The 27,552-nt window shown below is 32.2% G+C and overlaps 3 protein-coding genes across 5 annotated transcripts; all 3 read left to right on the top strand.

The window, feature by feature from the left end:
* LOC114711057 (uncharacterized) lies at positions 1 to 4,300 on the top strand. Its single transcript, XM_028895411.1, has 4 exons — positions 1 to 85; positions 939 to 1,065; positions 1,564 to 1,636; positions 3,807 to 4,300. Exons 1-4 carry the CDS (start codon positions 58 to 60, stop codon positions 4,074 to 4,076), a joined length of 498 nt encoding a protein of 165 aa, XP_028751244.1. The 5' UTR covers positions 1 to 57; the 3' UTR covers positions 4,077 to 4,300.
* A 6,499-nt stretch (positions 4,301 to 10,799) lies between these two features.
* Positions 10,800 to 11,499, top strand: LOC114711043 (ethylene-responsive transcription factor 13-like). Its single transcript, XM_028895397.1, has one exon. The coding sequence runs from the start codon at positions 10,800 to 10,802 to the stop codon at positions 11,382 to 11,384; it is 585 nt and encodes a 194-aa protein (XP_028751230.1). The 3' UTR covers positions 11,385 to 11,499.
* Positions 11,500 to 18,084: 6,585 nt separating this feature from the next.
* On the top strand, positions 18,085 to 25,923 carry LOC114763332 (leucine carboxyl methyltransferase 1 homolog). 3 transcript variants are annotated; one of them, XM_028952958.1, is made up of 14 exons: positions 18,085 to 18,157; positions 18,241 to 18,321; positions 19,266 to 19,354; positions 19,446 to 19,588; positions 20,494 to 20,541; positions 20,824 to 20,905; positions 21,492 to 21,594; positions 22,191 to 22,311; positions 22,411 to 22,458; positions 22,727 to 22,810; positions 23,594 to 23,658; positions 24,270 to 24,321; positions 25,061 to 25,099; positions 25,671 to 25,891. In XM_028952958.1, the coding sequence occupies exons 2-14, from the start codon at positions 18,254 to 18,256 to the stop codon at positions 25,722 to 25,724; spliced, it is 996 nt and encodes a 331-aa protein (XP_028808791.1). In that variant the 5' UTR covers positions 18,085 to 18,157; positions 18,241 to 18,253; the 3' UTR covers positions 25,725 to 25,891. The 3 variants fall into 3 exon arrangements, with proteins under 3 accessions (XP_028808791.1, XP_028808792.1, XP_028808793.1); XM_028952959.1 differs by lacking the exon at positions 18,085 to 18,157 and having other exon boundaries at positions 18,171 to 18,321; positions 25,671 to 25,923; XM_028952960.1 differs by lacking the exons at positions 18,085 to 18,157; positions 18,241 to 18,321 and adding an exon at positions 18,495 to 18,837.
* The last annotated feature ends 1,629 nt before the right edge of the window (positions 25,924 to 27,552 follow it).

Genomic DNA, 27,552 nt, shown 5'->3' with positions numbered 1-27,552 from the left:
CTCAAAACCTTCAGCTTTTGACCTTATCTCGAATCCTCCAAAACCGAGTGTTTCATCATGGGGCAAGTCTTGGGCAGGCTTCAGGGTAATTGGCTGTCTTCTTGATTCGATTATTTGCTTTCTTTGTTTCATTTGAAGAATTTTACTCCTATTCACGCAGATTCAGTGATTCCTGAATAGTTTTTTCTTCTCTTTCTCCTCCTTTGCATTTTCCCTTTGTCGATTGCTGTTACTTCTCTGTTTGTGCGGATTGTCCTTTTGTTCTCAGAGATCAGGCTCAAAGACGGAAACATAAATGGTTAAAACTTAAAATGAAGCGTACCTGATGAGTTTGCTTTGGGGCTGAAATCTTGAAGCTTTATTAGTTCTCTGTTGTGTCCTGCTAATTCATGTTAACTTTCTTTGCGCTACTTGCTTAGAAATTACAGATTCAGTTCTGTTGTTGTATTTTCCCTTTTTCTGCATGACGGGTTTTGTACTACCAGTGTTTACTGCAGTTAGTATGGATTACTCTGAGGTATTGACAGCAAAACAAGAGAAATTACTTTAATCAGAGAACCAAGTTTTATAATTGGTTTCTGCTGAAAGTTAATCTTGAGTTAGTGGTTTAAAAGAGAAAACAAGAGAACCAGACACTGTTTTCGCTAATCCCACTGTCACCGCCTAAAGGTATTTTGATTAATTGAAGACAAAGAGGTTTTAGATAAACAAACTGAAGGTACTATAATATGAAACCCTAACTTGTTACTCCATAAATCATGCCATCATTTCACCATAGCACACCTAATATTTTTTTTTCCCATTCTAAGTCCAAGACACTTCATTAAAGTTGTGAGTGTGATGCCCTTGCTCTTATGATGATCTAATATTCTTTTGCTATTCTAAGTCAAAGACAAGTTGTGATGGGTGATTTATGACTATGCTGACTCCAAAAACAGGTAAGGAGTGGAGGCACAGACAAATAAGGAAGATAACAGATCGAGTTTTTGACCGTATTATGAATCAATCTGGAAAGGCTGATTTGACATTTGAAGATCTGTATATTGCTGTTTTACTCGTTTACAAGTAAGACATCTGCTTCATGATTTTTTAGCATTGTTCATGTATCAGATGGCCCAACCACAAAGCTAACTGGAAAAAAATGAATACTAACTTTAATGAAAAAGAGCAAAAACGCTTGTATAGTTGCTTTGCTGCTGGCATGTGTTTTTGTAAGACAAATGCTGCTTCTTCTTTTTCTTTTTTTTAATGTAATTCTGTGAGTAATGAAATTCCCATTTTACTCGAAGAAAAAAGAAAGAGGGTAAGAGCACAGATCCTCCAAACCAATAATTGTGCTTATACTGATGTTCTCTTTATAGACTGGGCTAGCCCACTGACCAGTTAGCCAAACGGCTCAACCTGACCAAGAACGAATCTTATCAAATCATAACATCTTATCACTTGGGCTACTTAAGAAATTGGACTAATTAACTAATTGATCTCTGAACATCAACAGGCATTCTAGTTTAGTTGACAAAATTCTATAATGCCCTCTAAAATTGAGCTGTTTAAATGTTGTAGTGATCTCAATAAGTATTTGCCTGGTCCACATTTTGATCCTCCACCAAAAGACAAAGTCAGAGAAGTCATTCAGGTACATTTTCTGTGTGATGCTGAGACAAAACTTTGTGGTATCTTAATTTACATATATGAAAGCACTGCTCTGTGGAGCTGGATCTATGTGCTGGCACTCTGTTTCTCTGTCATTTAATGATTTGTACGTGCTTAAAACTTTTGTTTTTTCCCCCTCACGATAGGTGATTCATCAGCTTCACTCCCAACTTTGATTCCTCCCCTTCACCGTTTCAGTGTCAATCTTTGTAAGATCACCTTAAAACTATGGATAATTTTATTATGAATCAAAAAAAGGAAAAATTAAATAGGGCTCAGGTATACCAATTAAGTAGGGTTTATAGCTTAGAAGCTTCAGTTTTATGCTTTTGGGCTCCCTTTTGCCTTTTTGATGGGAAATCTGAGGATCCAGAATTTAGGGATGCGGAATATTTGGTTAAGCGTTATTTGATGGGTGAGAGTCGGGACACATGCTAGCATCAAACCATTTCATAATCTTCTCATGACCTCAATGTATGATCAATATTGTAAAGATTTTTGAATCATTATAAGTTTGGAATTGCTGTCCTGAAATTCTAGTTGAGGGCTACAAATTTGGGGAACTTTACCACCATTCACAGTTATAATTTCAAATTCTTCAGCCAACAAAAACCAGGGACAATGTTATACTTCTGATGACTGAACTTGTTCACCGCTTTGGTCTTTTACTTAGGTAATTAACTTGTAAGGATTCTTGTGTTCAAATAAATATTTAAGGATATATCCAACTTTGAGTTTATCTGAGTGAGGAAGTCTATTTTGGAAGGCTGTTAGAAAGAGGTAGCACATAAGGGTTTCACGATGAAGAAGTAAAATTCTGTCTTGTAAAAGAAAGCAAAGCTACTGAAGTTTTCACTTAGTGAAATTGTTGGCGATTCTAAAGGAAATGGAAGGCCTATGTTAGGCGCAAACATATGAGCGAGGGTCAAAGGGCTTAATTTTAGGAACTGTATTTTCTTTGTTGATTGTTATTTCCTCTTCATTATGCTTGATGTCAGGGGTTGCTTGTAATATTGTTTCCATGGCTTCAGCACATGCTCAGTTTTGCCTATGTGAAGCTTAGCGCTTAGGCTTATAAATCAGTATTATTTTTGCGGGTAAAATTACATGGTTTTGTTCCTCTCCTCCCTATTGTATCTTCCCCTGTTGCTTTTACTTTAAAAATGATTATCTTTCAAAAGCCTGCTTGTTTAGAAGCTACAATGTCCCAGAACATGAGAAGAGTATATCGTTCTGTTGGGAGAGAAGTTTAACTTTTTGATGCCCAAGCTGACCACGTGAAGGAAGGACTGGAAGATCCTTTGTGATTCACAAGATCAACAGAAAGGGAATATCTTGTGATGAAATTAATCATGTTAAAGGAACCTAGAATTCAGACTTCTAATACAAAAATGACGGAATCTAGCTAAGACAGTTACCACTAAAATAAAAACAAATGGAATTATAGAAACACCCAACATCGATCTAGGACCAGAAATTGTCTGCATTTGAAATTGAAATGACTGAGGTCAGTAAGAAATTTGTGCTTCTTGTCAGCTTGAAAGTGATTTGCTGTTTATTAAACTTAACATTCTTATCGATTTTCTTGTCAATTTGAAAGTGACTAGTAAAACGTAATGTCATATTTTCTTAATCCGTTCATACTGATTCTCAAGATTATGGGTAATATTAAGCACATGAGGTGTTTCTCACTGCAATGGTGATGTCAATGCTTCTTTTTTTCAATTTCATTTTAATAAAACAGAGTAACAAAACCAGATTGGTTGCATATGTCCTGTCACGATAACTCCTAACCTATCATTATCAACCATATTTTCAATCTAAAGATCTGGGTAATAAATAATAATATGCATCCGAATCTGTTTATACAGATGCTTCTTTTGAGTCTTTCAACTGCTTCAGTTACAGTAAGAGCTTCCTGGCCCAAAAAAAAAAAAAGTTACAGTAAGAGCTTTCCTTATACGTGGTTATTGATACATGGGAATTAGGTGTAAGGTCGGAGGTAGTTTGGGAATATGGGTATTAAGACTACAGATAGGAGGGTCGATTGGTGTAATGAGTAACTGTTCAGTGACCTTGTCCCTGATTCCCATGTATCAGTTATTGTCTGTAATTAGGAACTTCTTGTCGTCTCATTTTATAACAACTTGCAGGAATGTGATGTCAATCTCGATGGGGCAATCGACCGTGATGAGTTTTATTTGTTCATTAAGCGGATGACAGGGGACACGTTCACAGTCATAAGTCAAGGGCTTATTGTCACTCTGGTTGTCGCACCAACAGTTGCAGTAGCAACAAAGAGGAGTACTGAAGGTGTACCAGGTGTTGGGAAGGTGGTACAAAGGCTACCCAATTCGGTTTATGCATCCCTTGTTACTCTTGCAATTGTGGCATTCCAAAATTTAGGACAGCAATCTGTGTAGTGGCCATTACTTGTGAATTCTATGTGGCAGATGCTTAAAAAATTGTGTCCTTAACTTTTGTTCTTTATCATTGGATGCATTTTAGTCCTCAGATGCTCCTTAGTGCCCTGTAAGTAATAGTTGTAGTTGTCAGTTTGGACAAAAGACAATGCATGTGCAATAAATTGTCTTGGGTCAAATTGTTGTGATATTATTATTGTTGTCGTTTACTGTGATATTTCTTATTTCAATTGTTTTTCTTTGCCTTAATCAGTTTTAGTGAACCCCATTGCAAGGATGATCTGAGTTCTATAGATGTTTGAAGAAAGGAAAGTTAACTGTCTTACCTGGAGCTGTTCCTCCTGAGGCTGGTTCCATTTCTGAGACAGTTTCCATATCTTATAATTGACTAATGACTACTGTCTTCTTTCTTGGATTTAGAATTCAATATTTTGATTTGATCTTCCAAAAAGGTGGAACTTAAGGATGGGAGGAATGACACTTAAACATAGTCTAACAAGATCCATGTGCTAAATGTCACGACTCTTCAAAACTTTTTTATTTATTGTCCTCTTTTGTTTTACCTTTTTGGAAGATCTGGTTTATTATTTCTTGCTGTGGGGTGTTTTGTTGAAAACATAGAACAAGACTAAGCCCAATCAAATTACATGTTGCTTAAAGGTGGGGTTTTTAAAATGTCATTTTACATGGCACTCGTAACATTCAGGAGCCACGTCAATGAAGTAGTATCTCTTTGTCGTGCAAAGACTCTATTTAGCAATAATCTCAGCAGCCATATTTGACTTTTTACGAGTACACTGTAGTAGAACAGTCCAGTTCCATCTCATCATCTCTTTTATACAAACTCCAATTGTGAACAACACAAACTTGGATGTCACGTCATTGCCAACTCTATCCATGAATAGTTAGCAATCAAATTAAAACGTGGTACTCTTCAAGCCAAGATTCCAAGCAGTAGTAATTCCCTTTAAATAACGCTCATTCTTTAGCTTCAAAGGCAAAGCAGTTTCCAAGAAACTTAAAAAAACCTCCTATCCAATTCTCATTAGACACTGTTACTTTTGATTTTTAATATAAAAGCTACATAACTAATTTATAAATATTAAGAAAATTAGTTAAGTTAGTTATTTATAATAAATAAGTGTTGTTTTTTCTAAAATATTTTTATTAATCATATATTAAAATGAAAATCATTTAACATGTATGATAGGGACTATTTTGAGAGATAAAGTGAACTGGGATTTTATATTTAGTATCAAATTAAATTTCAAATTAACTTTTTTATTTAAGACCAAATGTAGAGGTAGTAGTTACCTAACAAGTTTTCGCTTTCTCACCTACAAAACAAGATTAGAATTGTTAATTGTTTTTCGGTCAACTTTTTGACTTGACTTCAAACATTCATAAAACTACATCACATTAGTTTCATAAGATGACGACACCAAATGTGATGATGCAATCTCAATCTACTCAATCTATATATATAGTTAATTTTGTTAAATTCATAACTCCATTTATGTTATATCTAAACTTATTTTTTTTTATAATTTACAACACACTTTTTTAAAAAAATTCATGATTCAATTATTAAGCAATTATAACTAAGTTTATAAGCGTGATATGTTGTGGATTAAGTGAGAGCATTTTTATCCATTAATTTCCCCCCCGTATTTTAATGATTAAGAACAATAAAACTATATGATCATTTTCTAAAATTTAAGGAATCTCTGTCATTATCTTCTCTATAAGCAACTTATATAGTATTTTCCCTTATACATTGCATGTAGCCATGTCATGCGTCAACCCGTTAATTATGTCTCACTTGACTTCAAAATGTCATAAAATAAGGTCCATTACTTTTACTTAGACGATGTCAAGTTGTGAAGCGGATTCTCTGGGTATAAATTTACTTGATTGAGAAATAAAAAAAAAAAAATGATCAAAATAACTTAGTAGATATACATTTCACTTAAAAGATAACTTCTTAACATATTAAAGTAAGTATTAGTATTATTTCTAGTTTTGTTAGAAAAAAAAAGCGTTATTTTTATTTTTTAAAAATTACCACCAATAGACATTGGTCCTAGTAGGGGTTTTAACTACTTAAAAATAAAGTCTCAAGTTTAAATCCGGGTGAATGCAGAAAATCTCTTTGAAAAACTACTCTTAATTAGATCCAATAAAGCTAGCAATAAATAAATAAATAATACATCACATCAAACAAAGAATGAGCACTCAGTGCTCATCAGATCTGGACCGTCCAGATTTATTTTTATTTTTGTAAAATAATTGCTTTAATAGGTATAGAATAAAAAATAAAGATAATTTTTAATTATTATTCTTTTAAAAAATAATTTAAGTGTTAGTAATAACTATGTGCTCATCGGATCTGGATGGTCCAAATTTAATGTTATTTTTATTTTTATTTTTGTAAAATAATTATTTTAATAGGTATAGAATAAAAAATAAAAATAATCTCTTAATTATTATTCTTTAAAAAAATAATTTAAGTGTTACTAATAACTATCATAGAATCTATTGTAATCCCACAGAAAAAAAATATATAGCAATCCATTGTTTACAAATATATGATATTTTAATAATACTTAGCAAAAAATAATACTATAATAGTGTGCTTAAAATTTTATATCATATATCATTATAGAGATTTCTTAAAAAAAATTGAAGTTAAAATTTTGAAACTTTCAAAATAAAGACCGTACCATATGATTTTTCTTTTCTTCAAAACTTCAGAGGTAACTTTTCCCAAAGCCAACCAAATTAGATACATTCAAAAATAACAAAGTCATCGAAGAAAGAAATATTTACGAAAAAGTACGATCGGAGACTTTGTGGGATGGCTGCTAAATTAGCCTCAAAATAAATATACAAGTTGCTGCAAATTAATTAATTGCTTATTTAATTTAATTAGCCTTCCTCTTTAAGTAATCGTTCGTGGCTGCCAGCATGAACTTCACACTCTCAATTTTCATTACTCTGTATTATTTTATTATAAATTCTAATATTTAAAACAAAATGCATCATTGATAAAGTATTTTAATCCATAATACATGAATGAAGAGTATTATTTAATATCATAGTAACATATTATAGACAATAAATGATGTTTTTTCGTTTATGATATATTGATTTCATCACATAGAATATTCTAGCGTAGATTATTTTATTCATTGGAATACACTGTAATAAAATTCAAAACCATATTTTGTAAAATTCGAAGAAAATTTAAAAGTAAAAAAAAATGAAGAAACCTCCTCTTATTTTCTTAGGATTAGGACTAGTTGCCCTTCATGCTATTCAATTTTGAAAATTTTTTATAAAAGTTTTATTGGACAAAAATTTTGAATTAATATTATGGCTCCTTATAAGTTATAAGCTAAGTCAGAGCTACTGAATTTGGTTCTTCATCATTCTTTTTTTTTTTTCCCGGAAATATTAATTCTGCATATATTTACTATAATTTGAGTTAAAATAATTTTTTGTAAAAATATAATATTTGAAAATGAGAAGCTGATTCCATTTTTGTTTTTCATAATTAACTTATAAAGTACTAATGCTTACCTTAACTTTTAAATATTAGCAAAACATTGTTAAATGTTATTAATATATTAAGTATAATAACTTTTTAAATACCAGTAATGTATTGATATAAGAAATTATTCTTTGAGGCTGATAGTATTAGAGTTAAATTTTAAAAAAAACTTTTTAGAATTAAAGATCTAAATTAAAACCTTGTATAAGTTAGATGATCATTGATCAAGATTCTAACATTCACTATACTTTTGCCTTGTATTAATTAAACATTCTAACAGTATGAACTACTTATAATCTAAAAACAGTTTATTTTTGTCTCCCGGTGATGCACAAGAACAATTTAATATTGGTTAAGAAAATATGAGTTTCATTTCATGCCACTTTTCTTTTCTTTTCTTTTTAAATTAAAGCCCCAACTTCATGCCACAATAAATAAGTACTTTTTATTTTTTTATTTTTTATTTGAGATTTTATGAAGCATTTTCTAATATAATCTTTTCGAGTATGTTTAGATGAAACAAAACCATAGTTTGAAAATAACTTCTGAAAAATAAATTTTTGAAGAATAGATTTAATGAATAATAGATTTTGTGAAAAAATTATTTTGATAAAGTGAGAGTGTTTGGACAGTTATTATCAGAAGTATTTTTTATATGTACAAATTACTAAAAAAAACATAAATTAATATGAAATATATAAAAAATAGATTTTATAATATATTTCAATTTGAAGGAATAAAATCATAATAATATTTTTTACCAATTAATTAATAATATATAAGATAATGTAATTAATAAATAATAATAGTATATATATTTATAAAATATATGATTAAATATGATTATAAAAAATAATTGAGGAATATTAAAGTCATATTATCACTGAGATATAGTCTAACAGACACAATCATATTTTCTAATTTGAACTAGAAATAGAATGAATTTACTTTTTCTGAAATTATAGTTTTGGCCCAAAACTGTGGTTTGTACTTCTTCCTCTTTGTTTGCCAATTTTTTCCCCCCATGATTTGGGCAATTACCCAGGCCCTTCATCCTAGATTGACCAAATCATTAATATTCGCTCTCTCGATAACACCATTACATTAATATTAATATTGTTTATCAAAATATAGTCAAGATGAGATTAAAAATTCTTTGACAAAAAAAATGAGCTTAAAAAATAAAAATGAGATCTTAACGCATATTTAAAACTTTAATTAAATATAAAATTATTGTAAATGAATCCGTACATTTTTTCTGGGGAAGATGTTAGCATTTCAACATTTATTTACTTTTTTTTTGGGACATCTGCACGTATTTATTTATAAATTGAAAAATAAAAATGGCTAATCAATAATATCTGCGGTTCATTTCATGCCACTTGAACTAATAAATAAGTAGTGACATAAGAAATTAAAAAATTGGCATTTTTATTTTTTAGTAATTGTATGAAACATTCTCTCTCTTTCACCCTTTATCTCTACTAAATAAGAATTTTTTTTAATATTAAACGCTCTCTGCATGCTAGATATTGACCAGATCAGAAATATTCTCTCAGACTTTCACATGATTATATTCCTAATTGGCCATAAATTATTTTCTTAACGAAAATGAATATATATATATATATATATATATCCAAATGGGAAAGCTGGTCCAATACAATGTACGAACTGACAAAAATATGAAGATATATTACTAGTCAATCTAAGACAGTTGAATAAGAGAACCGACTTGTAAAAAACTTAATTAAAGATAATCAAATTTGCTCATGTTATTGTAAGTTTAGTTTCCGAAGATCTGACTAACTCAAAATTGTATTTGAGTTAGATTTATGAATTATTCAATTCACATAAACTAAATTGTAACTTTTCCCTTCAGTCCCAAAAAAAAAATCTAACTTTTTCTAACAAGCTCAGTAGTTACCTGCGTAAAAAGAATAGATATTAAAAATGATTTTTTAAGTTGAATTTTAAGAAATAAAGATTGAGAACAAGACAAAAAAATTAATAATTTATATTAAATATTCTCTTTGCGACAAAAATTTATATCAAAACTAGAAAAAATCTAGATTATAATATAAAATCGCTTCTCTCAAATATTATAAAATTAACTAGAGCATATTATCTGTTGGCAACGAGGTCATTTAAGTATGATTTATTTCATATTTTGATTATTAATTCAAACTGAAATTGAAAACAAAAATAAATCTTTTCCCAACGACATTGGATACCATACTCATTCTCTGTGAAGGAATGCCTGGCTTAGGTTACATGCTTGGCATCATGACATAACAAGTGATAAGTACGCCATTTTCATATGAAATTTTAATTCTTCAAATTCTGTTGATTTCGACTATTATTATTTAAATTTTTAATTTTAAAATTTCAACATCCATTTGAAAAAAACCTACTTAGTCTGGTCTCATGTGGATTTAGACTTTTCCCTATCCCATCCTCACTGTTGAATCAAAAAAAAAAAAAAGAACATGCGAGGTTTAATATTTTATAAAATTATGATTATAACAACAGATTAAAATAAATAAATTTAAAATATTTAAATTTGATCTGAACAATCGATATAGATTACCTAAAAATAGAAAGAAAAAAATGATTTTATAAAATATTCTTAAATCTTAAATCTTAAATCTCAACCATTCTCTCCGGTTTTAATTATAAGATTTTGTTTGTAGTCTATAAATAAAGTCTTATATTATAAATAAGGTTTATAATTAGGATCAGAGGAAGTATATATCTTTTTATCCAACAAAATAAGAATGAAAGGGGGAGAAGGAAAGAAGAGGAAGAACAATTGGAGACTATTCAAATAAGTCTACTTTGGGTCAAACTTCTCGAACGGAAGTTCAAAAGCATGGATGGCGTCGTTCCGTTCTAAAACACTGTTCCTCGTGTCCTTTCTATATACAGATATATTTATTGATTAATTAATTAATTTAATCACGTGAATCTGTACGTGTACTTGCAATTTTGAATTCAACCAAACGTTGGAATAAGGAGAAGCTTCAAAGAAGTGCGAGTTGATTAGGGTTTATTATGTCCACACGCATCATCAGTCTATAAAAATCCACCTTCCACCTGCAACACCAACCTCATCTTCTTCCTCTCCAACAGCAAAATCCACAACCACACTTGAACAAAATTATCCATACATGTTCGGATCCCATTATCATCATCATCTCTCACCTTCTGATTCTGAATATTCTTGCACTTTAGAAGCAATCCGACGGAACCTTCTCGACGACGAAATGATCGACTTGCCGATATATTCTCCGGCAACAATTTCCGACAACATCCCCATGCACGGCCAGAGTTCAGTGTGTGACAGTCATTACGTCAATGAACATGTGCCAGAAGTTTGCTCCAATATTGATAACAGTGTCCCAATGGAAGATGCTGTAGTGGCGCGTGAGGGCAACGCACCACCCGTTGAGCAGCGCTACCGGGGTGTTAGGCGCCGGCCTTGGGGGAAGTACGCGGCGGAGATCAGAGATCGGGCTAAAAATGGTGCTAGGATTTGGCTTGGAACTTATGATACAGCTGAGGATGCAGCTATAGCTTATGATAGAGCCGCTTACGAGATGCGTGGAGCTAAAGCGAAGCTTAATTTTCCTCACCTTGTCGGGTCGAATGTGTGGGAATCCGTTCGAGCTAGTCGGAAGCGGGCTGATTTTGCCATGGCCGGCGGCGAGAAGTATGCTTCAAAGCTTAAACGGATCAGGAAAAGTGAGGCGTGAGGGGTGAGAGAAACTAATTAATAATGTAAATGTTGTATTCTGGTTATTGCATTCTTTTGTTCATTATATTGATGAGCTCTTGGCCTGTCGGAGAAGTGTAAACATCAATTTGTTTGGTGACTAAATAAAAAATAAAAAAAATCCATCATGACTTTACATTTTCATAATGGTCTCACTTGAAGTTTTTGCCAATTCATGACTTTTTAACACGGGCTTCTGGAATTGCAACAAGATGCTAAAGAAATCTGTTTTGGTGCTTATCACACTAATGAATAGTATAGTGATTATCTGTATAATGAGATCTATGTAGTCTAAATATAGTTTTAATAGCCTTAATTTAAATTTTTTTAATTTATTGTCAAGTAAAAATCATTTTTAAAAAAACTAACAGTTAAAAGAGATTTTTATTATTTTAGATTTACTACATACACATTGAAATACCACTTTGTTCCTTATTATAAGTCACTTGTATCCTAAACCCGCAAACTAAATAATACATTAAATTAACCAGTTTTTTTTCCATATTTACCTTTATTAAAAGTTGAGAGAGAGAGAGAGAGAAGGAGGGGATGGATTGCATAGGAAATGAAAAGTTGAGAGAGAGATGGAGAGAGAGAAATTAATTAAATTTTTATTAAATTAATAGGGGTAAAATTGAAAAAAGATCATTAATTATACAACAAGTGACTTATATTTTGAAACAAACTTTTGGGGTACAAGTGACATATAATAAGAAACAGAGTGGTAGTTATTATTTGGATGATGGTTCACCCAAACTTAATCTAATGCAATACAATAGAGCCCTAACTTAGGAAATTATGTGAAGAGTTATGTAATGAGCTATGATATACTAAGGAGATGTTTGAGGTAACCCAAAAGTGCTTGTGAAAAGTATTTTTTTGCAAATCAAGGCAAACTCATCCACATATTTACTTTGTATACTGTAAAAGTACTTTTAAAACCATGGTTTCGCTGCCATCTCAGCTCTACCACCACGTGTCCCGCCACCTCACCTCTGCTGTCACGTCTCGCTATCTCACATGCCACCTTGTATTGCCACATGTCGTCACCATATAATTCTTTCTCAAAGTGACTTTTCCACGGTTCGAACCAAAGATCTCGTTTGTGCACGCGCACGACTTCACCAGTTGAACTGCAATGAACTTACTAACTTATTATGCAAAATTAAATATATATATATATAATATTCTTTTACACAAATAATTATATATACACATATATATTATGAGAAACTAAAAATAAACTATATGATAATTTTAATCATAACTATTTTTGTAACAAAATAATTTTTAGATATTTTTTTTACTATTTATTTTATAATGCTTTATTTTTTAAAAAATTATTTTAAATATAATATTAATTTCCAATGACACTAATTTTGAATTTTAGATAGTAAATAATTTTTTAATAAATATATTTTTTAAATTTAATTCTTTTATTTAACATTCATAAGATATATAATTTAATTATATATTTATTATATTATATTAAATATTATATTTTAGCCACGGAATTAGTTGCAGAAATTAGCGACAGAATAATTTTTCATCGCTAATTCTGTGGCTAAATTAGCCACGGAAAAGTATTCTGTCGCAAATCTTAATTATAAAATTTTAGCCACGGAATTTTTTCTGTCAGAAAATTCCGTGGCTAATTTTAATTATAAAATTTTAGCCACAGAATTTTCTGATGGAAAAAATTCTGTGGCTAATTCCGTGGCTAATTAGCGACGGAATAAATTCCATCACTAATTTCATGGCTAAGTTTAGTGACAAAATTTTCGTGAGTAATCTGTCAGTAATTAGCTACTTTTTTGTAGTGCCAAACACCCCCTAAGAGTTATCCTATGGATATGCTGTGTCCCGTTGGTTTCTAAAAGCACCTCTGAAACAATATAATCAAAGGCGTGGTAATCACCAATTGATGAAAAGTTGTTATTTAGAAAAACTCTACAAACTAAAAAGGTGTTATTTTTCATGAAATTCAAAATTATTAATAACTATTGCCTTGCTATTAGAGATATGTCGGTTCATGAATCAAACATATGGTTCATGAACCAACACATGGTCTACATACACCCATCATTATCACTTGCACATGACAAACAACAAACACAACACAAACACATTGTTTTTGCCTGCACAATGCACAGAGGAATAAAACAAAGTTATCACTTTATAAAAAATCATTGTTACCTTGGCTTGAGTTTTGGTAACCATACTTAAATATTTTCATTATACGACATTTAGTCCTTAATATAAGATTTAGTCTATGGTTTAAATTAAACTATAAAATAAATCTTATAGTACGACTAAAGTTAGTGTGCCTGTTTGGAAGGGCTTAACAAATCTCTTATAAAGACATTTCACGTAAGTTGAGATAAAATTTTTCTCACATACTTGCCTCGTATTCTATAAATCACTATTAAAAAAACTATTTATAAGCTAATTATAAGCTGTTCTAAACTAGTCCAGTATCATGGAGGAAATTTATCAGTAAACCTAATTTGCACTGTAAGGTGGAACGGGTGAGGGGGCAAATTAAAACTAAAATCAAGTGTTGCCCATACCTTAAAGATACTGTGTACTGCCTTTTTTTTTTTTTTTTAATCTTTTCACCTTCTGCTCTTCAAAGAAGCATTGCTGACTAATGTTATTAACTTATGATGATTTGCTTTCCAACCCTTGTGTATGAAGTAAATTTTTAGTTAGAGCAATTTATATTTTATCTTCAATATTTGAAGAAAAATTAGTTTTCCATTGATAGAGAATAATTATTATCCTTACAAAAAAAAAATCATCTTTCCCGCGCAGAAGTTGGTTTTTCCAAGTTCTCCGAAATTATGTAATTCCTTCCTTTAAGGTGTTTAAACTTTAAACACTCCTTTAATTTTAGTTATCAAATTAAATTCTAATTATAAAAGTTAGTTGAAATATTTTATTTTTGAGTTTTTGTGTTTGAAATAATATTTACCATCTTGTCACATGTTATCAATGGGCGGCCGAAAAAGGAATGACTTTGTAAAATTTGACTTTAGGCCTCTCTTTTTTACCGCGGCTTCCATTCACTCATTTATTGTCCATTTTTCAAAGAGCCTGAGACTCCAATATTAACCAAGGAACAAAACATCGAACCGGGTACTAAACCGGTCGAAACAGTAGATTAAGGATTAATAGGTTAGATCGGAGTTAGACCGGGTTAAACCGGTAATAATTAAAATAATTAAAAATATTTATATTTTAGTTATAAAAAATAATATATTTTGAATGACTACTCATATTACAAAATAATTTTTTACTCCCTCCGTTCCTTATTATAAGAGACATTTGATGTTTATGGCATGTTCCTATATATAAAAGACACTTGAAAGTTGTTTCTACTTTTTTGTGTTGATTTCTTATTTTGCCCATATTTATTGTCTCCAACTCACTCTCTCTCCCTCCCACTTCTCTTTCTTTCAATAATTTTAATTGTTTTCTCTCATGCTCTCTCTTCTTATTAATGAGGGCATTTTTGAAAAAAAATTATATTTTTTACACATTGATTGTTCTTAACTAATTTTGACTGCTTTTTTTATTAACGTAATTCGATTATTCGTCTCTTATAATAAGGAACGGAGGGAATAAGATATTACAAAATATTTATGTCTATAATTTTTTTATTATTTCTTTTTTCTCTTTTCCCTCTTTTTCCGACCCAATGCAATCTTCTTCTCTTTTTTATTATTTTAATTTATACTTTTATCTCTTCCTTTTCTCTCCCTCACGTGAACACTTGATTTTTTCTTTTCGATAACACATCACAAGGTCACTTTTTTATGCCTCTCTCCTCCTTAACGGCAGATTCCAATTTGCATCTTGAAAGTTGAAACACTTATACTTCTTCTCTTTCTCATTTGATTTCGCTCCTCCGGTTGTCCCTCTTCGTTTCTTTCTTCCTCAAACAGAGATGGTAAACAGTAATCATTTTTCCCCTCTGCACATCCATTCTACTTTATCTTCCTCCTTGCCTTCCACTCTTCATTCCACTCTTCCACGAGCACGAGTTCGAAGCAGCACACAAGAGACTTTCAAATGGGTCTTTCTTTCTGTGATTTTTTTTTTCTGCTTTTACCATTTCTCTCAACAATATCCATGTCTACTCCGGTCAACGTGAGACAGTAAGAGTAAAAAAGAAGTAAGGGGGAAAAAAGAAAACCAGCGACCCACCAACCCAACGATTTTTTTCGGTTTTCACCAGTTTTTTTGGGTCTATTCCCGTTCATTCCAGTTTCATTTGAAGCCGGTTTTTTCTTCAAATCAAACCGGACTGGAGACTGGTTCACCGGTTTTCCGGTTGAACCGGCCGGTCCGGTCCCCCTTTTATTGATATTAACAAACAAATTTTAGATAAGAAACTTATACTCCTCTGATCCTTAATATAAGACTCATTTAATTAATTGGATTAAATTAAGGAAGTTAGTTAAGTTAGTTAATTATAAGAAAAGTGACACATTTTTCCTAAAACACCATAATCATCTTTCTTAATACCCCCTCTCTTTTCTACTTGATTATGGTTGAGGGAGTATCTATAGGGATAATTTAGAGAAAATTGATAAATATAAAAAATGGGTCTTATATTTAGGATCAAAACCAACTCAAAAATTGGGTCTTATATTAAGAACCGAAGGAGTAATTAATTTAATTATTTATACATAAACCGTGCATCAAATCTTGAGACTTGGGTGATCCGTAACACCGGTCAACCGGTCATCGAACCACTATTACATCCGGTGCTGTTGATAAATGATTTTATTAAAAAATATTTTTATTTTGATGATTATTTTTCCAAAAAAATACAACTTTAATGTTTTGCAATTTAAATATCATTAAAATTTAGCATACAATATTTATAAGTTAATTTGAGTACTTTTTGTCTTTATTAAATTATAAATTTTGAAATTTAACTTGTAAATTAAAAAAAAAAGAATTGTAAATAAGTGCTCCATCCTGTCTATATCACAAAAGGTCTTTTACAAAGTGCTTTTATCCATTTTCTAAGACATTTTGATAGTTTTAATGAGCATTAAATTTTTTTTCATATCTGTCTATATTTTGTGAGCACAATAAGAGAGTAGAAATTAGTATGATGTTATAATTCAGTATAGTTAATAACAATAATATTGAAAATCATTTGAATATTTTTAGCTATTTTTATTGGTACATGTAAATTAATTAAGAGTATCTTATACTCCCTCCGGTCTTTATTATAAATTTTAAATAAGTAATTTACGGATAACAAATAATTAATTAAAAATAATAAATAGGTTACAAATAGACTTTTATTTCTGAATATGTCCTTATAATAAATTAAAAAAAATGTGTGAGGAAATGTGATAAGAGAGAAATAATTAAGGACAACATTAAAAAATGCATCAAATGTTAAGACAAATCCAAAATGGAGCTTGTAAAATGAACAACACCCCTTCCTAAATTTAGAACTTATAAATAGTAGAGTACTCCTCCGGTCCTTAATATAAGATCTAATTGTTGAGTTGATTTTAATCCTAAATACTAGTATAAAACCTATTTATTATATTTATTAATTTTTTTAAAGCACTCCTATAGATACTCCCTCAACCATAATCAAGTAGAAGAGTGAGGAAGGATATTAAGAAAGATGATTATGATATTTTAGAAAAAACATGTCATATTTCTTACAATTAACTAACTTATATAACTTTCTTAATTTAATCAAATTAGTTAAATAGGTCTTATATTAAGGACTTAAGGAGTATTATAGACCAAGTAGTTTTACACTTTGTCTTAAGAGTGTTTAGATGAAAATTAAATTATAATTTTAAAAGTGATTTTATAATAGAGAAAGTAAGTATTTGACAAAAATTTTATCTCTATCTACATGAAAGTATTTTTTTTAGAAATAATTTGGAAGTAACCAAACACCCATACGAGGGTGTGTTTGGATGAAACCAAACCGTGGTTTGGAAAAGTGATTCTGGAGAATAGATTCTGGGGAAAATAGATTCTGTAAAAAAGTGATTCTGAGAAGTGAGAGTGTTTGGATAGTTGTTATCAGAAGCACTTTTTATATATACAAATTACTAAAAAAAAGACATAAGTTAATATGATAATTACAGAAAAAATAGATTTTATGATATATTTTAATTTGAAGGAATAAAATTGTTAATAATATGTTTTTTACCAACATAATTAATAATACATAAGATAATATAATTAATAAATAATTAATGTGTATATATATTTATAAAATATAAGATTAAATATATTTATAAAAAATATGTTTATAAAAAAAATAACAAGATACATATCATATAGGCCCTCACACTCTCCCTTTTTTCTCCAAAAGCAAAAAAATTTTGCTTTTTCCAAAACCATGGTTTTGACCCAAAACCATGGTTTTGACCCAAAACCATGGTTTTGGTTTTTGGAGGGGTTGTTTGGGTAGATTATTCCCCAAACCATGGTTTGGGGACCCAAACCATGGTTTGGGTATGGTTTGGGTTCCCAAACCATGGTTTGGGGTGTCACCCAAACACACCCATGCTAAAGATGAATTCTTGAATTAGGGTTGTGATATTTTAATGGTTTTTTTTTTTTTTGGATTTTCACTTTTATTTACTACTGATTTGTAATTTTCACTTAAAAAAAAAAGTCGACATCAGCATGCCGATCCGTCAGTTCCAGACGCAACGTGAGCGACGACGAGAATCAACTTGTTCAGCTCGTAACCTAGTAATCTTTTTTCTTGGGTGCTTCATTCTCACCGGGGTTATAGCCTCAAAGTTTCATTGATTTCAATCTCTTCTCTTCCACAGAGCCAACGAATCCATGGCGGATTCACATAGCAATAGAGCCGCTGTTCAAGCTACCAACGATGATGCTTCCGCCAGTAAATTGTGCGCACACCCTCGATTCCTTTTTGCTTCGTTCATTCTATTCCTCAGTTGCTGCCCAGTTTTATTCAAACCGTGCAAAAATTGAATTTTTTTTTCAGGATCATGCAATTGTCTGTTTTATATAATATTGGTTTCTTTTAATGTTTTGGCTTATGAGGCAGTTTTTATTTCACTTTCTATTTTATGGTTTTGGTTTGTGTCAATTTACATTGTGGGTTGTAACCAAAGTAAAGGACAATCGAATGTGGCTATTTGATGTAATGTTTGTTTCTCTTAGCATATTGGCTTGGGAAGCTTTTTGTTTGTTTTCTCTTTTTCCTATTCTGTTAGCGTGGTTCTTGTGAAGAACGTGCATTTGGATTTTTCTGACAACAATATGGCGTTGAATTTACTGCTCTGAGATCAATTTTTGCTTGCTGCGCTAAGAAGTTTGATCCTTGTTCTTCTCACCACCTCCCTTGGGTGATCTGTCTTGTTTCTTCTTGTTGGAGTTTGCAGTTTCTTGTCTTTTTCCATGTAAGGCACACGTCTTTGTAATATTTTCCGTGTGAGGACTATTGACATTTTTGTTTGACCTATGACAGATGAAATGACTGGCTAGTGATTATAACCCAGAATGGGGGAATATGAACAATGCTACTTGATTTTCGTGATGCAACTGTGATTTGATATGCACTATTTGAATTTGAGATTTGGGGATTTGTTGTTTGGGTAATTGGAAATCTTGTTTCTCTGGTTGGAGTGTTCTATTTCTTGTACTGGAATATAATTCCTTAAGTCCTAAGTTTTGCATGTCTGTTCTCTTTAAATTTAGATTGTTTGAGTTGTCTATATTCCATTAGCGTGGTTGCCCATTAACATGTTATTTTTATTTTTTCTCCTGCGTACAAATGCACTATTTATTCATATGTGGTGAATAATGATGACTCAAAAACTGTCTGAAGGTCCTGTGTGAAGAAGGGATACATGAAAGACGACTACATTCATTTATTTGTCAGAAGACCAGTGAGGAGATCTCCAATTATTAATCGTGGTAAGATTTAAATTGAACAACTTGAATTGTTGAAATTGTATACTTTAACTGTGTTTCAATGGCTCATAGTTATTATTATCTGAGTATGAAGGTTACTTTGCTCGTTGGGCTGCTTTTCGGAAACTTCTCTATCAGTTTCTTGATGCTGAGAACGAGACAGATAAAGACAATCCAGTAAAGAAGCAGATATTATCACTTGGAGCAGGCTTTGACACAACATATTTTCAGTTGCAGGTGCCTGGTTCATCCCGTGAGTTGTCATAAGTATTGTCATGACATATTCCACATAAATTTTTCTCTTCTGGCATGCGATTCTAAGCTATTGTCCCTTAGATTTTACAACTTCTAACTTTAAGAGACAACTGAAGACAGCATGTACTAGGGACCATTTGTTTAAGCTTGAAAAAAAAAAGAGAGGTGATTTTCTAATTGTCTAAAAAACTCATTTGTTATCTCCATTTTTCTTTTTTGAAAAGCAGGAGTTATTTTGCATTAGGTTACAATCATGAAAAGCACAACATCCTAAAATTTCTTTAGAGTTCTCTTTTCTGAAAAATTGTAATTTTTTAATAAAATGAGCCGAGACAAATGGGCTTTTGCCCTCATGCTAGATAGAACATTGGAAGGAGAAATTCAGTTCCATACTGCATATTTGTAAATAAGCAAAAAGGTGGAATGAACTTATGTTGCATTCATGCTTTTGCTATATGTGTACTGTGATGTAGAGACGTACTGGGAAAAATCCATTAATTTTTGAAACCTTAAAACAGAGGCAGTCTAAAAGCTGGTCTAAACCTCCCATGTTATAATTTTTCTATTATATGCTGTCAACTTGGGTTCTAAACAAAGATGTAAACAAATTATCTGATATGCAACACAAAGATGTAAAAGTATATCTGATATGCAGCTTGTTTGGGGTCATAGATCATTAGGCACTAACATCATTCTCTTGTTTGGAATGATGTACAGAAGTCTGAACTAGCTGAGAATATGTTTAGTATTGTTACCATCAATTTCAATGTTTGTTGTATCCCTTTTGCTTAGTTTGCTTATCTGTAATAAATGCTCTTGTGTGCTGGTGAGGGGGGGGGGGGAGCTCGTGTAGTTGTAATTGAAATGGTTCTACCTTCTCTTGGCAGGATGAGGGGAAGGCACCGCATCTATATGTGGAAGTTGATTTTAAGGAGGTGAGCACTTGAATCTACTTTTCCTTGGAAGGTTTTTGTTGGCCTGGGCAGTCTCTTTTCTTATTCTCTTAGTGTCCCTTGCTAGATTGATAGTAGTTGCTTTGTCAAGATAATTTATATCTGATTTTTTGCCCTTAGAATAATAAGAGGGATTTGTTATGATTGAATATCTAAGTAATTGCTAATGGAGGAGAAAAGTCTTACTTTTAGTTTGTGGATCTTATGTTCTGAATGACCATCATCAGTAGACAAGGTAAAAATAGTGTTGTGTATTTGAATCAGGTAACTTGTAAGAAGGCTGCTCTTATTCAGACTTGCGGTCAATTAAAGGACAAAGTTGGAGCAACAACAGTTATATCCGCGGGTAAGCAATGCTGGATATATTACTGTATAAGCATTGTGCATTAAGCAATGGCTTGTGTTCTAACATTAGAGGGGTCCTATTCCAGTGCTATAATGCATGGCGCTGGAGCATAACCAGTCTGGTTTCTTTATTGGAAAGGGATTCTGTTTCTATGGCACCCAAAATAGATCTAGAATATCCTTTTTTTTACTGCTTTTTTTATTCGGGGCATGAGGGTCATTTTTTATTGACCTAAGTGACTTTTTTCAGTTTACTCCTATTATTCAATTATTCTGGCCTAATGGGGCTGGGTTTAGGGTGTGAAATATGTAAATAATTAAGGAAAGGCCTGGTTGTAGTTTCTTGGTGTTTGGGTATTGTCTTTTCAATCAAAGCATGACTAACGGATAATTTATGGGCAAGCACATGATTAGGTTTAAAGAAAGAATTCCTCTGTATCATGTTTTCCTATTAGAGTGCCTAATTGCAATTTGCAAACACCAGAGATCTTTGCCCAAGTTTCTGTCTGATAGTTAATCATTGGGAACTTGGTATTTGATTTAAGTTTTGATCTGAACACGTGCTAGTGACCTTTCATTCTTTGCAGAGAAAGGAGAAGTGTTGAGTGATCACTACAAACTTCTCCCTGTTGACTTGCGTGACATAGAAAAATTGAATGATATTATAACTCTAGCTGATATGGATCCAAGGTATTTATTCGGAGTCCTCTCTGTCTCATGCTGCTCTGAATTTTCATTTCAATTTGTATATAACTTGAGCTTGACTTAAAGGCTCCAGCACCTTCTGGGAAGATTTATTAGAATGAAGCTTATAGAATCTAGAAGTACTTTCAGTTATACAGTTTGCAATTCGGAATATGCAGAAAGATAGAAAGAAGCCCTAGGTTCATATAAACAACCCAAAACTCTCAGTTTCCAAGTACTTTCAGTCGTTTAATTTGCTGAAGGGATTAATAAGCTTCAGGGTTTTGTAGTAGTTTTATTTATTTATTAATTGATTAATCAAAGCAGAGTTTGTCTTCTCAGCTATATTTTATATCAACTAGAACACTGCCACCATGCAAACACACAGAGGTCGGTATAAATCAGATTGCAAAGCAAGGGGAAAAAGGCACAGCCCCTAGGCAACTAAGTTGCTTATTAGGAAAATTTCTTCTGTGTTTACACCCACGGATGTGTGTGTGTCTGTGTCGATGTGTTTATGTGACTCTGGTATATTCTAAAGAACCTTGTCTATTTGATGACTAGGGAATGAGTACATTGCTTAGTTCTGACATTATCGTCAGTCTGCCAACTTTTATAATTGCAGAATGTGTTCTGATATACTTAGATCCAGATTCAACTCGTTCAATTGTTGGTTGGGCTTCCCAAACATTTAAGACTGGAGTATTTTTCCTTTATGAGCAGGTTACAGTCTTCTCAGCAATATCTTTTTTTGCCTGTACTTTTGCTGGTGGGTTTAATGGAAGGTGATCTCCTTTACATTAAATTGTTCGTTGTTTACAGATCCACCCTGATGATGCTTTTGGGCAGCAAATGATTAGAAATTTGGAGGTCTGGAATCAAATTTTTTTTTCCTGCATTTGATTTTCTTTTTTGAATTATTTGAGATTACAATTAAAATGTTAACTTCCAAAGAGGAAGTTCTTCTCACTGTCAGGAGTGGATATGTATCCTTCATATTTTGTATCTTTTCATCTAATTCGATTCATTAAATTACTTGACTACCAATGAATCTAGTTATGATAAATTGAAGTATAGATGAAGTCAACTATATATAATTGAAACCATGGCATGATTTGTCTTTTCTATCTTGTTTCAGAGTCGAGGATGTGCACTCTTGGGTATATATGCTACCCCAAACTTGCTTGCAAAGGAAAAATTGTTTCTGGACCAAGGATGGCAGGTATCACATTAACCTTCGGTGAAATGAAGTCCTTGCACTCCTAACTTCAGTTGGAATCATACACTGTGTATTTGATGTAATTCTAACAGGAGAGAGAAAGGGAAGAAAGTTAGAGGAGAGAGACAGACAGATACCCGGGGGGGGGAACAGGGGCATCACATTTCCATTAACCAAAAGCCTGATTACAATTAACCCCTAAGCTGTCTACTTACGGCCATTAGCTACAGATGGTCATCTCTCCATTAACCAAATAGCGATTAACTGCCCTAACTAATTCCTCTTTTTATACAATTACATAACATTTTTATATGGGCATCCATGTTTGTCTGTTCTCTTTGCTTTTCTCACACGAAGAGAATATATGATGCCCATCCTCTCATGCCTTTCTTTCTAGAGAGAATTGCAATAAAGTCCCAAAAAAGAAACATAATTACTAAAAGGTTCTAATGACAACTGAGCAGTCTATAGTGACAAGTTATAAAGTAAGAAATGTCAACTTCTAACTTGTCATGGGGATTTTTTGATGGTTATTTTCTTTCCTTGAGGTCTCATTGCAATTCTCCTTTCTTCCTACCTGTAACAATTCTCTCTCTCTCTCTGTTTTTTTTTTTTTTTTTGGTTTCTGCTAAGAAATATCCTTTTTGCCCCTAATATAGCATCCCTTACACGTGGTCTATGTGATTATTCCATTTATATTCCCTTGTTTGCATTAATTTTCCGTTTTTAAATAGTGAATTCAGTTTTTCTACATGAATTGATATTGTCTTTCTGTGCATGTTTCAGAGAGCTGTTGCATGGGATATGCTTAGAGTATATAGTGACTTTATTGATGCTCATGAAAGGCGCAGGTATTTTGCTCAATAAACAGTGGTTGTTTTGCATTACAACTTGCAAATTCTTCCTTCTAGCTACTTTGGTGCTGTGTTGCTAGATGTGTAGTAATTGATACATCGGACATATTCTCTAAAAATGAAATTATATTAGTTGCTTGCGACAGTGTGAACCTTGGGGATTGTTCTTTGATGCAAATAAGAAAGTTTCTTTTTCATGCTTTATTGTGATGAAGCAATGAAGATATTGTTTTTCTTATTCAAATTGCTAGAAGTGGTTAGGGAAGCTGCCCTTCTTTGCTCGGTTAATGCAAGCGTCTAAAGCGGCTGCTTTTCTTCATGGCTCCATTATAGGAGAATCCTTGCCTTCCTCTTTGTGGAAGTATCTTTCCGTAGTTTATATCCCATCCAGATTTTAGTCTATATTAGGTACATGACCCAGTTAAACTATTATGATGGAACTTTTTCATTTCTGTTTGAATGTAGAAGTTTTCACATCCTCAAATAGTAGGTGCTCTGTCCATGATTCTCCAGTTTTTTTTCCCTTCTTTCCTCTTTCGGGATGGAAGCTTACATCTTTTTGCGAAATGTCAATTCAATTATACTAATTAACAATACTTTATTCATAGGATTGAACGGCTGGAACTATTTGACGAATTTGAAGAGTGGCATATGATGCAGGTAAACCCACTTCATTTCTGCTAATTGTCCCCACAATGCCTGGATTTTGTTTGCTATAATTTGGTGGGCTTTCACTGGTGGGTTTGCGCTGGAGAAAATATTCCTGCACACTGAGTGGAACCCTGATCTCCAGATATGCTAGCAACTTCTGTTCAATTTCCAAACAAACAAAGTGGAAAAACTTGGAGCCTGCTTGGTTTTCTGATTTTCTCATTGAATTTGAAAACATCATTAGAAGTCTGTTGTTATGTTTTGTAGAGTTCAAGTAAATTTTTCTAAAATAACTTGAAAACAGAAAACAGTGGAAAGATGTTTATATAGTGTCAACAAAATTGAGTGTTGGCATTTTTGCTAGGGAGCCTCAAATAATTATTGAAGGTAAGTCAAAATCATCTCAGTTACTGATCGTCAAACTCAGAAGTTAATTACCATTCAGTTTCACGGCTATCCATGTCAAATTGATTTTTAAACAGAGATGAACAAATTTTCAACTTTACAAAGCGACTTTACTAGTAACCAAACACACCCTTGGCCTGTTTGGTTTCATTGAGAAGAGAAAACATGTTTTTTTTTCCCCCAGTGTTAAAGAAGATATTTCCTGAAAATTGTGTTTGTGACCTAGTAATAGTATGAGTTTTCATCAATCTGCTAGCAATTTGCTTGTCATTAATGATGAGTTATCTATTATTTGTTATACCCCAACCATTCGCATCTCAATTTGTCCACTATTGATTTCCAGGAGCATTACTGTGTGGCTTATGCAATCAATGACGCCATGGTAAGCACTTTTCCGTCCATATTATGTCATAAACATTTTGGGAAAAACCTTTCATTGAGAATAGATAGCATTTCATAAAAATCAGCCCACAACTAATTTAGTGCTGAGAAGATTAGCAATAGAGGTATAAAACATCTTGTACTTACCCCAAGCTCTCCAACTGCTGTGTTAGTTGATTCCGGGAATAAAGGTGTTTAGACTAGATTATTTTGGATGAAGCATTTCTGGAAATCATCTGTCCGATAGAGTTTCTGCCAATAGGCATGAGTTGGCATGTTAACGTGGAACATGGAGAGACTGAATTCGCTTTTCAGAATAACTATGAGAAGACACCTAATCATATCAGGAATCGTGCTTCTAAAGACTGTTTGGTTGGCCAACCCATTTTTTGCGGATTGGCGTACTGAAAATTTTCAGATATTGAATTCTGTATTTTTTGATGCATTTAGAAACCGTGCATGAATCATTGCTGACAGGATGAATCTGTTTTATTTTCCAGATAATGGGGTGGTGTAGAGAGATGTCAGATATATCTAACCCAGCATTTAACTTCATTTCCTTGATGATGCAGGGTCTTTTTGGGGATTTCGGTTTTCCTAATGACAGTAATGTTGTTAATTCCTGATAAAGCACCAAAGCATGCTCCAACGCATAGAATACCTTAATTCTCGGGCCATGTGGTTGTGTTCTGACCTTCAGCATGGTCTGATGACAGTCAAGGTTGTAGGATGGGGTCAGTTAAAAGGATGTCTCTGAGCTACTAGTTATCATCACAACATACAGGCAAAGGATAATTTGATTTGTGGGTTGTATAGAGGATATCTGTGTGTGTTGTTTAGTTTTTTGGACATCTACAGAATGGGTGGGAAACTCGAGGCACCAACAAGAGGCAACTCGCAAGAGTGTGCCGAAACGTGGCTTTATGGTGGCGATAACTATAAGTTATGCTCTTTTGGCGACACATCTCTAAGTTAATTGTTTTTTTTTCCCAGGAGTTTGTGTGTGTTTATAGTATATACAACCTTTTGTTTACCTTTCTGTTTCCCTATTCTCTGAGTCAGTTCTTTGGAATCCGGGCGATCAATTTGTGCGAACCTTCATTTGTTACATGGAATAAAAACTAAAAGGGATTTTGAAGATTTAAAAAAAAAAATTTTGAGAAAAACCTTGCTTGGTTTACGCTTTTAATTGAGGAACATATATGCACTAAAAACTTCATTTAATGGCACTTCTCTTATAGAGAACGTTGTGGGTTTTGTACCCGTGAGAACTAAAGTGGTGGGCGGGTGTAAGAAGTGTGGGTATTTGGGCCCCTCCCCAGTGGGGAATGGGGCATATATCTTTGTTATTAAATTTCTGACCAAAATAATCACGTTGTGGTGAGCGTGATGGTTCGGTATCTCGTCTCTTAAACAAGTGGTTGGGAGTTTGATCTCTAATTTTTGTGAATGAAAAGCACCCCGTGGCCAGTCCCTTGCCATTTTGTGCGCCGACCCTGGGACGGGGGATTAGTCTGTGGGGATACCCTGGAGTAATCCAAAAAAAAAAAATTCTGACCAAAATAATTGCGTTTTATTAAGGGTATTTTAAACTGATTGAAGTGAACTTTATCAAGTCTAAAACGATCCAGTCCATCTTTAGCTTTCATGGTAAGTTATACGATTAAAGGGTATTTATGTCTTCAAATATTATATTAAAAAAATATTAGATATCTTAGACTAAGTGGCGTCATGTCTTCCCCAGACGCTTCAGGGCATAACAGTGGGACTCTCAAACTGTATAACTACTTGAGTTATAACAGGTTAGTTTTGACTGATAAATGTTGTTTGACCAGAAATTCTTAAACTGAATAACCTTATTTTTTTGCTAGTAATTTTGAGATTTTAGATATTTTTATGTATCTCCATTTATTAAAAAATTAATATTTAATTATTTTTAAATTTCATAGTATTTGTGTATCTCCTTATGACATTCTCTACTCTATTTAGAAGTTACTGCAATTTTTTTATTTATTTCTCTTGAAATTTAATGCAATTTCTCCCAAAAAAAAAGGGAAAAATTATCTCACCCAAGAGAATTAAATACAAAAAATCTTTTGAAATAATCAAATTAATCTAAAGTCCAAAAAATCTTATTGCAAAAAATTCCACTTGTTCAATTATTAAATTGCCCTCATTTTTTTAAGTATGCATTAATAATTAAAAGATAGTCATTAACAACTTAATATATAACAATTAACAATTATAACAACTCATGTGTGACATCTTTGTGACATGCGGAAAAAATCTGTTATTAATATTTGCCGCGATAATTGTTAATTATTTCATCTTAAATTGATAACAAATGTCTTTTCAGTTGTTAATGCATACTTGAAAAAATGACAAGAATAATTTAGTAATTGAATAAATAGAATTTTTTGCAATGAAATCCCTTGAAACTTTGGATTAATTTAA

The sequence above is a fragment of the Neltuma alba genome, unplaced genomic scaffold (assembly GCF_004799145.2).
Source record: "Neltuma alba isolate B1F8T4 unplaced genomic scaffold, ASM479914v2 tig00011276_pilon, whole genome shotgun sequence".
NCBI classification, from domain to species: Eukaryota; Viridiplantae; Streptophyta; class Magnoliopsida; order Fabales; family Fabaceae; genus Neltuma; species Neltuma alba.
This window is presented reverse-complemented; position numbering and strand designations above follow the sequence as displayed.

Excerpts from the sequence above, each read along its gene's own strand:
- LOC114711057 (XM_028895411.1), top strand. The coding sequence starts at position 58 with ATGGGGCAAGTCTTGGGCAGGCTTCAGG. Across the intron at positions 86-938 it reads AGTCTTGGGCAGGCTTCAGG|GTAAGGAGTGGAGGCACAGA; the intron begins GTAATTGGCTGT and ends CTCCAAAAACAG. Across the intron at positions 1,066-1,563 it reads GCTGTTTTACTCGTTTACAA|TGATCTCAATAAGTATTTGC; the intron begins GTAAGACATCTG and ends TAAATGTTGTAG.
- LOC114711043 (XM_028895397.1), top strand. The coding sequence starts at position 10,800 with ATGTTCGGATCCCATTATCATCATCATCTCTCACCTTCTGATTCTGAA.
- LOC114763332 (XM_028952959.1), top strand. The coding sequence starts at position 18,254 with ATGGCGGATTCACATAGCAATAGAGCCGCTGTTCAAGCTACCAACGAT. Across the intron at positions 19,355-19,445 it reads ATCTCCAATTATTAATCGTG|GTTACTTTGCTCGTTGGGCT; the intron begins GTAAGATTTAAA and ends CTGAGTATGAAG. Across the intron at positions 22,811-23,593 it reads TTCTGGACCAAGGATGGCAG|AGAGCTGTTGCATGGGATAT; the intron begins GTATCACATTAA and ends TGCATGTTTCAG.